The 16,541-nt window shown below is 52.1% G+C and overlaps 1 protein-coding gene across 2 annotated transcripts in view; it reads left to right on the top strand.

Moving 5' to 3' along the window:
• The first annotated feature begins 218 nt into the window (after positions 1-218).
• Positions 219-16,541, top strand: part of GALNT10 (polypeptide N-acetylgalactosaminyltransferase 10) — a 176,778-nt gene continuing 160,455 nt past the window's right edge. Inside the window, exon 1 of one of the 2 annotated variants that reach the window (XM_036424767.2) lies at positions 219-514. In XM_036424767.2, the coding sequence (XP_036280660.1) occupies positions 356-514 (159 nt within the window). In that variant the 5' untranslated portion in view covers positions 219-355. The remainder of the gene's footprint in view (positions 515-16,541) is intronic. The other variant, XM_036424766.2, reaches the window with a different exon arrangement.

The raw sequence follows: 16,541 nt of genomic DNA, 5'->3' as shown, positions 1-16,541 counted from the left end.
CGCTCGGACCCCGCGGCGCCCGGGCGGGCCAGGAAGAGCCACAAGAAGGTTTTGTGCTCCGAGACAAGACGCTCGGCAGCCGATCTATCGGAGGGCGGCGCGGGGCGAGCGGGTGGCCGGGGCTCGGGGCCGGCGGGGCCGGCAGCGGACATCCCCCCTCGGCGGTGGCGCGGTGGCCGCGCCCGGCTCCCCGGCTGGCGAGCAGCGGAAGTGCCGCGGAGTTGGAGCGGGGCCGGCGCCGCGGCCGGTTGTGCTCGCCGAGCTGCTGCCGCCGGGCGGGCGGGCGGGCTGACGCTCGGAGCGGGGGGGGCCGCGCGGCGGGGCCGGCGGGACGCGGCGGGGCTGACCGGCCCCGATGAGGCGGAAGGAGAAGCGGCTTCTGCAGGCGGTGGCGCTGGTGCTGGCGGCCCTGGTCCTTCTGCCCAACGTGGGGCTCTGGGCGCTGTACCGCGAACGGCAGCCCGACAGCACCCCCGGGGGATCTGGGGCTGCGGTGGCCCCAGCGGCCGGACAGGTGAGTCCTCCAGATGTTTGGGGGTTGGGGACACTTGCTCCCCTAATTTGCTTCTAGCTTTCGGTTCCTTCCCCCTGCCTTCTCAGAGTCAGCGCCGGAGACACTTCTGTTCTTTCCTTTTTTTTTTTTTTTTTTTTTTGGATGGGAAATTGAGGTTCGGAGAAAAGACAGGGACTGGTCCAGGACCCCACGCCCGCCAGAGGCAGAACCAGAACTGGAAACCAAGAATCCCGAAGCCCTGTCTGGTCGTCTGTTTCTTACCATAGGTTCCCGTCCTTCTTTCTGCCCATGTGTGGGTACCTCTCACCCCTTCCAGCATCTCTTCTTTTGGAGGATCCTGTCAGCATGCCGCATCCCAGGGTAACTCCTGGAGATCCCGGTGCTTCTAAATGGTGTCCAGGTCTTTTCTAATTTTCCCCCACCTGCTGATCCCTGCGTTCCCTACTCGGGTCAGCCCCTTTCCTGTGTTGCCATCTGTTAAAAGATGGGCCTCCCCGCTCTCCCTATTTGCTCATCCTCCCAGATCCTGTGGGCTCCTTGGAGTATGCAAAGATCATGCTCCCCTGGGAGCTGCAGGCCCTCGGGATGGGGAAGGGGACTGAGCTCCTGGTTCTTGAGGAGCCTGCTTTTTATTTTTTTTATTTTTATTTATTTATTTTTTTTTCCTTCTGAGGGTCTAGAAGTGGGGGCTCTGATAGAAAGATCCCCCAAATTTCCCTGAGTCTATTTGTGCCCAGTGCCCAGAAGATGGAATATTACATGCTTTCCTTGTCCCTTCTCAGAATACTATGACCCCTCTGAACTTGTTCAGGCTAATTAGGTGTGCTGTTTCTTGCAGCATAGACTAGAATTTTAATTTGTTTCTGCCTCCTCTGAATTCACCCATGGATGCAAGGGTGTGTATGTGTCACACATACTTCTAGACTGAGAGCAGATGCTCTGTCAGTTGGCTCCTAGCCTTCCAGCCCCTGACCCAGTAGCTGACAGTGAGCGAATGCACGCTTGACAAATGTTTCACCCAGTGGGATGTTTCAGGTTTGTGAAGGGATTTCCTTGTTCCGTGGGAGGCGGATAATTTGTGCAGCAGGGTCAAGTTTGACTGATTGTTGGCAGGGCGAGTGAAGAAGCTGACTTTTGAAGCTGATGGTTTCCCTTTCCCTTCCCGCTATCAAGCTGCTGTGTGGGGAGTGAGTGTGGCATCTTGAGCAGGGCTCCTTGTGACAGAACTGGCCAATTGTGAGTGTAGCCTGTCGCTCTGTAATTGTTGTAAACCATCCTATAGGCCTGGCTGATCTTTCTGGTAGAGCTTACTGTTTGGACACTCAGGGCCCTAACTCCTTTCCTAAATCCCTGGCAGAAACCCTGGCCGCCAGCTTAGACATCCATCCTTTAAATTCTGTGTTCCTGCGGGTGTTTGCGCCATGAATTCTTTCTTCTGTTCCCATCCTGGGTCGGGGTTAGGAGGTCAGGGTTCTGTCCTCTGCCCTGCCATGAACTTGCTGTGTATGTCCTTGATCACCTCTCAGGTCCTTCTCCGAGCCTCCCTTTCTCCTTACGTAAAATGTGGTTATTGGTCTAGCTCCACCATTCTGTAATATCATCCATAAATCAATGAGGAGTACATTGACCACCCTTTTTTTTTTTTTTCTTGTGGCAGGAGCCCCCTGTAGCATCCCTAGCTGTGGGGGCACCATCCTGGACTTACCCCAGGTCATAGGAGGGGAGAGTGCCCTGCTCAAGTGCAAACTCCTTTGGAATAGCTCTGGCCGTTTCTATAATAGCTCATAAGATTCTGCCTCTGCCTGGAGAAAGCCCTCGTATTTCATTTGCTGTGGATGCCAGACATCCCGATTCTCATTTTCTATAGACCCAGATGTGTAGAGAGAAGGTTAAGGTTAACTGCCAGTTTGGCCTGAACTTTCAAAGTAAATTACTCACTTGTGCAACGGGGAATTGATGGAATAAGGCAGCGAGAGAGAGGGAAGCAACAGCTGGGCGCTGCTCAGAGCCCTTAACGGAAATGGTCAGACAAGCACATCTGGGAAGGTCTCGTTCTTGCTCATTTCTTTTGCTCTGCAGTATCATGAAGAGCAGGAGGAGGAGGAGGAAGTGGTGAATGGGGTGTGGTGGTGGTGGTAGGGGGTACCAACTGATTATCCTTGCTTTAAAGGAAATGCCTAGGCTCCCTGGGAGCAGCCGAATGGAGCTGTTTCCCCAATGACAAGCTCTTGTATGTGCTATAGGATTCTGCACTCATCCTCTGCCTGTCAGGAGCACGCTGCCAAATTCCCACACAGTCCCCTGTTTGTTCCACTCTCCTGCAGATGCACAGCGCCGGGCTTGGCCCCTGGTCCTGCGTCTGAATGTCAGCTGGCCTTGAGGGAAGAGGCTGACTCCTCACAGTGACGGCGCTCTGCCTCTCATCCCGGAGAACCGGGATGTGTGCGGAGCATGCCAGGCTGCTGTCTGGGAGATCTGGCATTTTGAGCACACAGAGCTGCTTTTCCTTCTTCTCGATAGGGTTGACCAGTTCTGAGCTCAGCCTGTCACTCCTGTAATTGTTGAGCCTGATCCCAGAGCACCTCGTTGATCTTTCTGGTAGAAGTAACTGCAGAGGCTCTGGAGGGGAAGTCTGACAGGACTTTATCCAAATGAAAAATATATTCCTTGTGGGTTTGAGAGAAGTTTCTGTGAGAGTAACAAATGCACTGTTGGAATGGTCCTTTCACTCCTTGATTTCTCCATTGGATTGAAGGATACAGAGTTTTAAATTAAGAGCATTTATCATCTGCTGGAGCTTAAGTCTATACAACTGTCACACTGGCTCCAGAGGTGCTGGGTAGGGCAGCTGATTTATAAAGGACACAGGATGCTCTTAGGATTTCCAAATCCATCTGGTCAGACAGCTCAGCTGGCTGCTTTGAAAGCTGCAAAACCAAGCAAGAAAAGCCAGTCTTGAAGCCATCTCCATTTTAATTTGGGGGTTCCCTCTCATTCCTAGCCTCCATCTGCTTCACATCTTGGTTTGATTCTCCAGTCTGTTACGTATTCCAGATTTGGGAACTGGCCATGAAAAACCCATACTGGGAAATGCGATGCAGTTCCTCCCCATTTCTGAGCCGTAATCTCTTGCGAGAAATGACTTCCTTGGATAAAGAGCGACCATGGAATAGAAATTGGTGGGTTAATGGAATACCAGTGACTTAAAATTTCAAGAGTCAGGAGTTTTTACTCATTGTATCTTTATTTTTCATTGTGAACTTTATTCCTAGAACATCCAGAAATCAATACCTTTCCCCCCTCTGTTAGTCTTCCTGGTGGCAGAGCCTTAGCAATCGGAAAGTTAAGTGCCATAGAAAGGTAGCCATGGAATGATTTCCTTAATTTTCCACAGAGGGGCTGGGATCCTGTAGATGGCTGATCCCTTCCCTGCCTGTGTGCCCAGCTGAAGCCTGATGCTACGGGGGAAGGCTTGTTGATTTACCTGAGCAAATCTTGCTCGCCACCTGCTTTCTCTTATCCTGGGCTTGCAATCTCCCTAGGAGCCCAGCTGAGGAAGGCCTTGGAACAGAAGCCTGGGCTCTAGTTCTCTCTCCTTCCTTAAACTTACTGTGTGACCTTAGAAAAGTGGTTTAACCTCTCTGGGCCTTGGATTCCTCATCTGTGAGGTAAGAGCTTAGATTCAGAAGGGAAGAGGTAATTGTGTGTATAATGGAGCTTCCCCTCCCCTGGCCAGGGCAGACATTGCTAAGCAATCTCTTTCCCATTAAACCCAGACTTGGCCTCAGACTGTTTGTCAACACTGCTACTCAAACGGCGTCAACGGCATGTTGAAACTCAAATGTGATGTAGGGGTTAGATACTGTGAGGACTTTTCCAACTCTAGCATCCTGGAGTTCTGTGGGCTTGTTTGGAAGCATGTACTGGAAAGGCCTGGATAGTAGCCGTGTGTTTAAACAAGCTTTCGAATCTAACTGGCGAGGAGGCCACCGCTCAGAGATATGTTCAAACCCCAATGCCTTCTCTCAGGCCGTAGTCTCAAGATGTTCAGCTTTTAATCTGTTGGCTCCAATGACAGGATAAAAACTAATGGGGCAGGAATGAATGAAAGCACAAAGGCCTGTTTGAAAGATAACCATCTAGCTGGCTAATTGCACCTTGTGCACAGCCAGCTCTTCCACAGAGGTGGCATCAGGATCTCATCACTGAAAAACTCCTGGAGGCAAACTGGCAGCCAGACATATGTCCCGTGACAGCTAAATGCTCATGGGTGTTAGCAGTGGGTTGTTTCATTCTGAATGTATCTGACCCTCTGCATTCCATCTTGGTGTCAGAGCCAGGAAAAGAAGAGCTGATGGATAAGGCTCTGCTCCCAGGAAGATGGAAATAAGAGTCCTGCTTCTCTGAAAACCACTGTCCTCACGCCCAGTGAAGTGGGGTGAGGAGGTAGCTTATATGTGCCTTAGTTCCAGTGGCCTCCTGCCCCCCCCTCCCCCATCCCCCAGAGATGTCTTAAAGTAGAAACCACATCTTCTTCTAGCACATAGCAAAAGGCTTGCCACTTGTAAGATAGAATGTGTTTGCTCAGTTACGTGTATCAGCAGGAAGGGGGCTCATTTTGTAGATTCAGAAACTGAGGGGAAATCAATTCACAGAGAGGCATGCAGATCAGAACCGAGTTCTTCTCTCCAAGTTCTCACTCTGTTTGACCATGAATGCTCCCCCTCCACATGCTAATATTTGATCCTTCTCCGCCGTTATTTTCTTCATGAGCCGAGAGTATCACTCCCAGTTTGGGAGGCCAGCACTTACTGAGACCAGCTCTCTGCTGGAACTTACCTAGCTTTTACATTTTCTCTTCACAGATGTTTAGAGTTTCAAAGCAAGTAAAACGGATTAAATTTTAAGGTGGCAAAGGGATCCAGCAGGGGAACTAGAGGAGTGAAAGGGACGCATTGCATGTAGCATCCCAGGTGACACCATCACTGCTGTCCGTGGTAGATGGACTAATCCCAGTTCCAGCGCCACCTCAGATTCTCTGTCAGTTGCAGGTAACAGGATGAATTAAGCCACGTGGGCTGACGTGGGTCAGGGAATTTATTAGCTAGCTTCTGTAATCGCAATCGACTTCAGGTATGGTGTGACCCAGAGGTTCACGTCCTAGACTAGGGGTGTCGAACTCAATCAGAGAAGGGGCCAAAATCTAAAATCCAGCCTAAATCGCGGGCCGAATGGTTTACTGAACAGTCATGACCTGTCATTGTGATGGAAACGTAGCGGAGTGCAGTGATGACAGCGCGGTGCGGGCCACATTGCAAGGCCTGGCGGGACGGATTTGGCCCGCGGGCCTTGTGTTTGACACATGTGTCCTAGACTGAGCCCCCATGGTAGCAAAAAATGGTTGCAACTCTTTCCCATCTCATATCCACACCCAGATCCCAGAGAAAGAGTCTGTGACTTCTGATAGCTTCTGTAGAAAAGAGGAGACGTCTTGCCTATAAGCCCTAGCAAGATCTCCTTACGTATTATTGGCCCAATTTGGATCTATGGGCTCTCTGAACCATTCACAGTGGATGCTGACAGACCTAACCCACTCTAGAACCGCTGGTCATGTCAGGCCACCCTAGTCTTAGGAAGAGCAGTTGGGGGAAATCGGCTGGGGAGGAGGGGAAATGAAATCTGGGGAATGTCCCCTTCAGAGTCCTGCTGACACAGGATCCCAGGCAATCGAGGGATCAGCCGTGTGGTCCTCGAGATAAAACCCCTTGGCCATCCTGGACTCGGTTTTGATCCCTGAACCTGTAGTCTGGAGGTCTGATTCTCATTCTGCCCCACCCTTGGCTGTAAGCCTTAACTCTGTGGGCCTCAGTTTCCTCCTGGGGATCGTTGGCCAGCTGGAATAGAGGGCTGAGCCAAGGAGCAGCTGAAAGCCGCCTTTATTTCATCTTAAGTATGAGTTCTGCTGCTGCCCTCCTCCCCCCTCACAGGCGTCCTGAGAGCTGCCCCCGCCCCTTCGCATGCCCATGAAAAGCCAGTTCATTGAAAATTTCCCTTAAGCTGAAAAAGAACTTCTGTCTCTTCAGCTCTGACTCTTTTTTCTGCCTGGCCCTCTTAGCTGGAGGAGGCGGCGTGTTCATACTTTGGAAGCTAGAGGAAGCTAAACAATTCCGCTTGCTGGGGTGGGTGGGTGTGTATTTATGAGTGTGTGGCTTTCTCTCCATGTGTCTCTCTTCTCTCTTATCTTCGGATGGTTCCTGTTTGGTGCCCTCTGCTGAGTACAGATAGAAGAAGAAAGGGAGGAAAGCGGGCCATTGGTTTCCTCCCCTTCGGCTTTGAGAGACGTCTGAGTTTCAAATGCTGGATTTTCTTTAGTTTGGTGATAAAAGCCACATCATAAAATGATGCTAAGGACGATGATGCTGAGCATGATACTGTTAATCATAATAGCAGCTACCATTTACGTGGCACTTCTTCTGCTAGGCAATGGATTAATAGGCCCTTTATCTGTGCAGCTTGTCAGAGAGTCGCAGTAGTTCACAGGTAGGAGCAAACGAAGGAGCCGGTCCTCCTAGATTGAGACCCTGCGAGGCAGTGTGTCGTGCCTGTGGCCGAGGGAGGGAAGGATGGATGCCCCTGGGGTCATTGGAAGGTCGGCAATCCCAGCACAGGTGGTTGGCCCAACAGATCAGAAGTGGACCAGGGGCCAGGCAGTCTCTCGAAACGGGGGGTGGGAGGAAGCTGTGCATGCATAGGCAGCTCTTTGTGTCCCCCTCCCTGATCCTTTGACACCTGAGGCAATTATTGGGGTGGTTGGGGGGAAGAGACATAGCTGCTTCCTACCCTGGGAGAGGACCCAGATCCCCTGCTTCCTTATAGGGGTGTCGAACTCAATCAGAGAAGGGGCCAAAATCTAAAATCCAGCCTAAATCGCAGGCCGAATGGTTTACTGAACAGTCATAAACTGTCATTGTGATGGAAACGCAGCGGAGTGCAGTGATGACAGCGCGGTGCGGGCCACATTGCAAGGCCTGGCGGGACGGATTTGGCCCGCGGGCTTTGTGTTTGACACATGTGTTCTAGAAAGTATTCTCTGCCGCCTCCAGGAGGCATGCACGGGTTGCGCCAGCCCTCGGGTTTCTCACAGTCTCAGATCCCCCAAGCTTTGATTTTCTCATTGGCCTGCTTCTATCAGAGGCCTTCGGGACGGCACAGCCTGGTGTTGCTTTCTGCTTCTCCCTTCCTGCACCTGATGGTGTGTTCCACGTGCCTCTGGGGCTCCACACACACGGCTCCCTTGCCTCTGGCCCACTTCTTCCCTGCAGCCTCTCTCCTAAACCTGGCTCACCCCTGCTGGGCAACCTGGGGTAGCAAGGATGAGTCGGGGTCTCAGAGCAGAACCCCTCATGGAAATGTACCTTGCAGTGTAGGAATCGTTTTTAATCTGCTCAGACCGGCTGCTCCTGAAGGCAGGAGCTAACCTCCACCTTGGTCATCCACTCTTGTTTGCCCCCAACATTTGATGATGACGGAAGAAACAAGCGAGTGAAGATGGTTGGTGCTCAGTTACTGCTGGCCCAGTGCAGGCAGCTTTGCCTGAGGAATGGTTCTTCTCGAACTGCATGGCGCTTCAGAATCCCTGGGGGGTCCACGCCCAAGGGGGGGGGCGGTGTCAAGGAACCTTGTATTTAACAAACGCTATTGAGAGCCCATCAGGGAGCTCTCTTCTCTCTGCCCACATCCCCAACTTGCTAGCACCCCCCAGAGGCAGACAGACCTCGCCTTCTCCAGGGGCCCACTTTGCTTTCCCCAGGAGCACTTGGGGACCTGCCTTTGAACTTCTGTTCTTGGAGTTGCCAACCAGCACTCCCAGGGGAGCCGTGGGGAGCCTGTCAGTGGCACAATACTAGGTGCAAGCGTCTCGGAGTCCGGATCTTAGAACTTAGATCTTGGATCTTAGATCTGGGATAGGCAGTGCACTTGGAAAATCCCTCTGCAGTGGGCCGCCGGGACCCTCCGAGACCCTCCAGCTGTTTTCCTCTGATGTCTGTGGTCTGTTGCCCTTCCAGGATGGGTGCTCTGCCATCCTGCTTCGGAGGCAAGAAGGAGGTGCCTGTGCCGGGAGAGCAGTGGTACTAAACTTGGGGCCTCTTGGGAAGGGGTGGCATTGTGCAGATCCTAGGTGCCTCTCCCTTGAGCCGGAGAGAGTGTGGGATCAGGAACCAGGCCTAGCTCTGCCTCCCCCCCACTCCCCCACTCTCTGGAGCCACAGCCTCCTCCTAAAATGAGCACAGTGACCGCTGCTCCACCGTGCCACGGAGAGGGTGGAATTACATTAAAGATGAGAAAGCTGAGGTGCAGAGGAGTTCCGTGACGTCACCGCAGCCGGACAGTGATAGCAACAGGATTCTGACCCCTGTGCCTCCTGCAGGTGGAGCACACAGCCCCGGGCTCCTTTCCGCTGCCTCCCCGCCCCCCGGGCCTGGGGCCTGGGTGAGCTCCCCCGTCCCTCCTGGACATGAGGCCGTGGTGGGAGGTTATCGCCCACGGCCCCATGAGCCTGGGCTCTGGAAAGCTCTTCCCTTCGTTGCGTGTGCAGACGGCAGCGCCCGGGCAGATTGCAGCAGGCCCACGTGCCTCCCGCAACACCAGTTAACAAGGCTGTGTGTTTGTGCGGGTCTCCCCCCGTGGGTGGCGAAGGTGAGCCCTCCAAGGGGCGGACTGCGAGGCTGAGGGGGCCAGTGAGGGCTGGAGGGAGGTGGCTTCTTCCAGGGAATAGGTTGGAAACAGCTGCCGGGGGAGTGTGTGTGAAAATTACTTCCTGCTGCTAAAGCACATTGTATGTGCTCAACTGAAAACTGTTATTTTTTGCATGTTTCCTCCTGAGTATTGATCAGAGTCAGCTGCTGACAGTTAAAATGTGTGTGTGTGTGTACATCTATTTGTGAAATAACCAATTTCTAAATCTGGCACCTGACTTGAGTAAAGAGGTGGTATTTCTATTCTTGGGGCACCAGGGGCTGTGGTTTGGATTCCCGGGTTATTTTATTGATAATAAACCCTAATGGCTGTCTCCTTCAGAGGACTTCTTTTATTTGACCTTTGCATTATGTAAAACCCTCGTGTGTACTTTAATGGAGGTTGTAAACTGGCGGGTGTGTTTTTTATGGCTCACCTAGTGCTGGCCCAGGGATGGTTGGGTGTCTTTATTTTTAAATGTTAAGAAGTTATCGGTACCTAAACATCAGAATGGTTCACGTTTTTAAAAAATTCTCATTTCTGACTTGCGGGGTGGAAATGGAAAAGTCTGGCACCAGGGCCCCCGGTTCCAGTCTCACACAAAGGGGTCGGGTCTGGGTAGCAGCTGCCCCCTCTGGACAGGCCAGCTCTCCGCTTGGCCATGGTCCCAGCGGGCTTTGTGTCCCCAGACCCGGGTTCGGTACCCTCTGCACAGCCAGCTTGGCCTCCGGAGACATTTGGGTTCGGGAGCCCGGCTCCATAACCTCTGCCCACTGTGTTCTCTGTGTATCATGGAGGAGGCGGGGTGGGGCTTATGGCCCCCACTTTAGAGATTATGAAAAACAAGGTTCAGAGAGCAGAAGTGATAGGAATGTTCCCAGAGCCAGTTCAGTGGAGGCTCATCGTGCCGTCAGCCTAATGTACTTTCCAGGAAAAGAAAAAGGAGAAGATGGTTCCTTGGAAATATAAATATGTGAACCACAGGCTCTTGAACAGACTCACTTCAGTTTATATCAGCTGCTCCTGCTCTATCTGAGCGCAACAATCCCTTCCCTTGCTCCTCTGAGTCTGTCGGTGTCTGAGTCAAGTTCGCTCCCGCCGCGCCAGGGACTGCCGTAGGCTTGTTGGAAATGGAGTGCGTACAGGGTCCACTTGGTTTTCGGCCTCGTGCTTCCTGGCACGTCAGGGAACCCCAGAATGTGCATTCCTCTTGGGGAGAGAGATGGGGAGGGGGCTAGGAGTCTGTGAAACGAGAAGAAAGATGGCTTTCCCGGCAGAAGTGGCACTTTCAGAGTTCCCTGGGGGAGGGAAGTTGAGGGCATTTTTGGAAAAGAGAGAAAGAGCCCATGTGAGAGCCATTTGGGGCCCCCAGAGATCACTGGCTGAGGCAGTTCAGCCGAACCCAGCCAGCTTTGCCAGGACAGGAGTGGCTGCGGCTCCACCCCCTTCAGGAACCTTCCCTTAGAGTAGGGGTGTCGAACTCAATCAGAGAAGGGGCCAAAATCTAAAATCCAGCCTAAATCGCGGGCCAAATGGTTTACTGAACAGTCATAAACTGTCATTGTGATGGAAACGCAGCGGAGTGCAGTGATGACAGCGCGGTGCGGGCCACATTGCAGGGCCTGGCGGGACGGATTTGGCCCGCGGGCCTTGTGTTTGACACATGTGCCTTAGAGGCTCTAGGTGGCTGCTGGTGTGGCGGTGGGCACTGGCACTGTCGGTGTGGCGGGCTCTCTCTCTGAGTCCCGGCTCCACAGTCCGCTAACCTACTGAGCAGTTGCTGCACGCCACGCACTGTGCCCATCTAACTTCATTAGAGTCATAGCCCCAGGAGGCAAGCGCTCACTTTTGCTTGTGGTTACAGTGAGGCTCAGGAAGCTTCCCACAACTTCCAGGAATACAGAGGAAACAGGTAAGCGGTGGGACGGAAACGTGTTCCTACACTGGTGTTCCTCACCGCCATGCTGTGGCAAGTCACTTACCCTCCCCTGGCCTCCGTTTCCTCTCCCCTAAAGTGGGAATAGTTCCTTCCTGGCATACAGCGGAGTACAGATAACTCTTCCTGTCCGTCCCCCCCCCCCCCCGCCCCCACTCACCTCAGACAGAGACACACACACACACACACACACACACACACACACACGCATTTGGGCCATTGTCAGGTATTGCTGTCTGCCGTGAGGCAGCCAAGGGCCCTGCCAGGGAACAATGGGGCACATAAGAAGGCTGCTAGGTGCCAAGCCAGAGGTATTAAAGGGACATTCGATTAGTTTTAACTCTAATTGTCAGGCTTTTGCTCTCTTTTTTTTCTCTGTAGCTTTTAGGAGGGGAAAAAGCCTGGTATGGGTTTCCTCCCTCTGTGGTTTGTGTGGCCTCTCTTTGACTTTGGGTGTGAGTGTGCCTCTTTCACTCTTCTCCTGTTCTCAACCCTCTCCTCTCCCTGTCTCTGTATGTCTCTCTGTCTCTCCCTCTACTCCTGACGCAAATACGACGACAGATGAGACTAAAGAAGCCACTACCACTGTGGAACCCACAATTCCAAGGGGTCAGTCTTTCATCTTGTCCCATCTCCCCAACCTCAGCCCTCCCGAATGGTCAGCCATCATTGGCTTGAGCACCTCCAGCGATGGGGAGCTCACTCCCTTTAGTTCAGCAGAGTGCTAGGTAATATGTTACGGCTCAGGGTGACTTAGAGGATTTCTTCAGTTCCCACTGCACATTTTTTAGACTCCTCTCAAATCTATCCTTTCCCAGAAAGTATCCTCTGATCTTTCCAGTTAGGATTAATTTCTGTCCCTTGAAAATGCTTACAGAGTATAATTTGTACAACATTAGTGGCATGGAGGATAGAGTGCAGTGTTTTGCCATCTCTCTAGGCCAGTGGTCGGCAAACTCATTACTAGTCAACAGAGCCAAATATCAACAGTACAACGATTGAATTTCTTTTGAGAGCCACTTTTTTAAAACTTAACCTTCTTGTAACGCCACTTCTTCAAAATAGACTCACCCAGGCGTGGTATTTTGTGGAAGAGCCACACTCAAGGGACCAAAGAGCCACATTTGGCTCGCGAGCCGCAGTTTGCCAACCATGGCTCAAAGGAGGTAATGTGGAAGAAGCCTTCTCAGCCAGACAGCCCCTGAGATGAGGTTCCAGCCGGAGAGAAGGAACCCCATAGGACTGCCACCTGGGCCTAAGCTTCCTCTGTTTCCTAGAAGGTCCATCTCCAAACGTGGCCAGTGTAGTTCATCTGTTCTTTTAGCCCAGGGGATATTTTAGGTCTTGTGGATTATGTAGGCTCTGCTGTGACCACTCAGCTCTGTCATTACAGTGTGAAAGCAGCCAGAGACAGTACATACATGAATGAGCATGCTGTGTTCCAACAGAGCTTCGCAAAAACAAACAGCAGGCTGGATTTAGCAAGCTGCAGCTCGCTGGGCCAGTTGTCATCCCTTCCGGGTGGAGGAACCACCTTGAGTTGCCGTGTGATCTTGGGCAGGTCCTTCTCCCAGAACCACATCGCCCATTAAATCAACGAATGGATTGAATCATATCCCCTCAAAAGATACGTTGAGGTCCTAACCCCCAGTACCTCAGAAGGTGACCTTTGGAAATAGGGTCATTGCAGATGTATTTAGGTAAGATCAGGTCATGCAGGGTGGGCCCTTAATCTTATGTGACTCACTAGTGTCCTTGTAAGAGGAGAGACACAGAGAGGGAAGACGGCCTTGGGAAGACTTGGGCAGAGGTGGGCATAAGCCAAGGAAGGCCTGGGGCAGCTGGGCGAGGCTTTGGAGGGGGTGTGGCCCTGCCAACACCTTGATTTCCACTTTACAGCTCCCAGAACTGTGAGACCATACATTTCAGTCGTCTTAAGCCTCCCGGTTTGTGGTACGTTTTTAGGTAGCCCCAGGAAATCTTCCATTGTTTTGTGTGGGTACATGCGTGCAGTTCTATGTTGTGTTTGGGCGGAGTGGATAAAACACTTTGCAAAGGCAGGATAATTGTCTTAATCTCTTCTAGGGACTTTGATTCCTTTTTAATTCATGGGGAAAATCCTCTCCTCCTATGGAGGATTAGCATATTATCCTGCACATATGCATCCTTTATAAAGCCACTCTCCTTATAACCTTGAGCACCAATGAGTAAACACATGGCACTGTCTTTACTTAACTGTGTTATCTTTCTTTTTCTGAGTTCCAACTGCAATGATTTCCACAATTTTTATTCTGTGTTACAATGTAATTGATTGGGGGGGGGGGGGGCTGTGTGGTAGGTACAGAAAGCAACTGCTGCCTTTAGAGAGCTCCTGGCTACAAGGGGACAAGTTCATGGTGACCTGGTGCATAAGGCAGAGCATCCTTCTACTGCAGGAGCCAGCCAGGTGCTGTGGGTGTGAAGAGGAGGAGATTGCACTGATTGAGGTCGAATGGACTTCTGAAAGTGGCCCTGAGAAAGGTTAGGAATCTACAAAAGGGTTCATCCCAGGACCAGGGCCTCTCAGGTGGCAGAAAGGAGAGACCCTGTCCCTGGAACAGGGAGTAAGCCAGTCACTGAATCTTCAGATGTCTCTTAGAGAGGAACTGTGGGAGGTGGGGTCCGGAGCACAGGGGGTGCAGCAGACTGGACTTCAGGACATTGGGACGTCATCAGTAGTTTTGCAGAGAGGACCTGGTCGGACAAATGCCTCAGAGAAGTGGATATGGCAATGCAGGAGTCCTCCACTGGAGGCCAGGGGACCAGTTTGTAGACTGTGGGCCTTGAGAGAGAAAGGATGAATCCATTCATGAATCCACTAAGCCTATTGTGAGGCCACCCAACTATGCTGAGCTTCAGACACCCATACTAGTAACTTCTATGCAGGTTGCTTTGGCCAGTCACAGTGTCAGGTGGTTTACATACATCACTGTTCTTAGTCTTCACAGCAACCCAGAGGTGTGCACACTGTAAATATCCCCATTTTATACAGGAGGGCACTAAGCACCAGGGAGAGGAAATGTCCCGCCCAAGGTCATGCAGCTGGTCCTGATGGAGCTGTGACTGCCCTGCAGTTCTCAGCCTTTACCTCTGCCCAGGGCTCCACACACCGGACAGGGACCCTCTCGTAGCTGCAGGGATCCCACTGTGTGAGCACTTGAAGAGTCAGTTGACCAGACGGGCAGGGCAGGTGGAGCAAGAAAGGCCGTCTGAGGGGGGAATCCTGACCTCAAGCTTTGAAGGGCTGGGGGCATGGTGGGAGCACAGTTCCAAGCCCAGAGTGGGCAAAACAGCATGGTGTGTGCAGGGTCTCCCAAGTTCAGTGCTGCTGGCTCCTAAAAAGTAATGTCAGGAGTGGGCCTGGGGGACGCAAGCACGCTGGTGGGGCCAGGCCCATGGGCTGAACTTCACTTGCGGTTCCCAGAGACCGGCTGGGCAGAGAGGTCACGGGACCAGGTTTACTTTCTGAAGGGTCCTGGAGGTCAGGAGTTGGAAGAGACCCAGCAAGTCATTGTGTCACCACTGTCAGATGTCTTCACGCGAGGCCAGATGAGACAGGAGCTCCCAGGACAGAGCTTGGGGGCCAGAGCACGCCCAGCACAGGGTGTGACTAGGAGGCTCAGCCTGTCGTTTAGCTGGCATTTGTGCCTGAGGTTCTTCTTCATTCAGTGTGTCATTCAGCTGCAGCTTTTGACTGAATGCTGAATGTGCCCAGGCTGGCTCTCTGCTAAGCACTTGCCCGGCCGGAAAGGACATGGCCTCTGCCCTTGAGGACCAGCTGAACCACTGAGCAAATAGTTCCAGGGCAGCCAGATGTGGGCAGTCAGAGGAGTGGGCCCGAGAGCAGAGAGAGGCTGCACAGTAGCCCTCAAGCTGATGTCCCTGCTGCCACTTCTCTCCTCACCTGCTCCCCACCTCACCCCTAGGGTCATAGGGCCACAGGTTTGTCTGGGTCAGAGACCCAGCGCTGCCCTTGACTAGCTATTGGGAAAGTTCCCGAATCTCTGTCTCCCCATTTCCTCTGCTTCAAAATGTCCATGATAGGAGCACTTGAGATCTTCCTCCATGGTCTTTAGTTTGGCTCAAATAAACTCTTAAGAAAATTCAAAAATAAATTAAATACAATGGGCATGGCAATAGTACCATAGGATATTATCAGGATTAAATTAGTTTGTACACACACAGCACCTGGGACAGTGCCGGGCCCATAAGGAATGGTTCATAGACTCTGTTGTCATGTCAGTTCCAGAATCCCCTAGCCTCAGCCCTCTGTGTGAGGCGCATTGCAGGATTCAGAATTATGTTAGTCAGGATTCAATCGGGAAAGAGGAACCACCCATGAACATGGAACATTTGTTGTAAAGAATTATTAATTATGACAGGAGATTGGAGTAATGAAGGTCTGACTGTTGCAAAGTAAAGGGAACTCTAAATATGATCTAAAACACATGTGTCAAACACAAGGCCCGCGGGCCAAATCCGTCCTGCCAGGCCTTGCAATGTGGCTCGCACCACACTGTCATTACTGCACTCTGCTGCGTTTCCATCACAATGACAGTTTATGACTGTTCAGTAAACCATTCAGCCCGCGATTTAGGCTGGATTTTAGATTTTGGCCCCTTCTCTGATTGAGTTCGACACCCCTAATCTAAAGAATGTGGGCCCCAACTGGCGTGACCCAGTGGTTGAGCATGGACCTATGAACCAGGAGGTCATGATTCAATTCCCAGCCAGGGCACATGCCCAGGGTCGCAGGCTTGATCCCCAGTAGGGGATCTTCCTGGGGAGGGGAGTGCTGAGCTGCTCAGCCAGCCTTCCTTAGCGTGGGTGTCCTCCTCCCCACTGCCCCCTCTTTTTTCCTACGGTGATTTCTGAGCCAAAGCCTGACTGCATGAATCTCATCCACCTCCAGACTTCCATCTGATTTCTCTTTTAATTTAATAGGAGGGATGCTGTCATCCAGGTAGGAGGATTGCCCCTTCCACCCCAAAACTACGGCTTCCCTGTTGTCTGCTTGCTGAGAAATTCCCATGTGGTTCCTCTCGTGGTTATGTATTTTGCTGTATAACAGTTATCTCAAAATTCGGAAGCTTATCACAACACACATTGATTACCTCACAGTTTCTGTGGGTCAGGCTGGCTCAGGAATTCGGAATTAGCTGGGTGGTTCTGGCTCCTGGTCTCCCACGGGATCGCAATCAAGATCTTGGCCAGGGCTGCAGTCACCTGATGTCTTAACTGGGTGGGAGATCTGTTTCCAAGATGCTCACTCACGTGGCTGTTGGCCTGAGGGCCTCCAGGCCTCTGTCCCTCACC

Source organism: Pipistrellus kuhlii, unplaced genomic scaffold (genome assembly GCF_014108245.1).
Source record: "Pipistrellus kuhlii isolate mPipKuh1 unplaced genomic scaffold, mPipKuh1.p scaffold_m20_p_8, whole genome shotgun sequence".
Taxonomy (NCBI): Eukaryota; Metazoa; Chordata; class Mammalia; order Chiroptera; family Vespertilionidae; genus Pipistrellus; species Pipistrellus kuhlii.
Note: the sequence above shows the minus strand (reverse complement) of the source record. Positions and strands in the feature narration are given on the sequence as shown.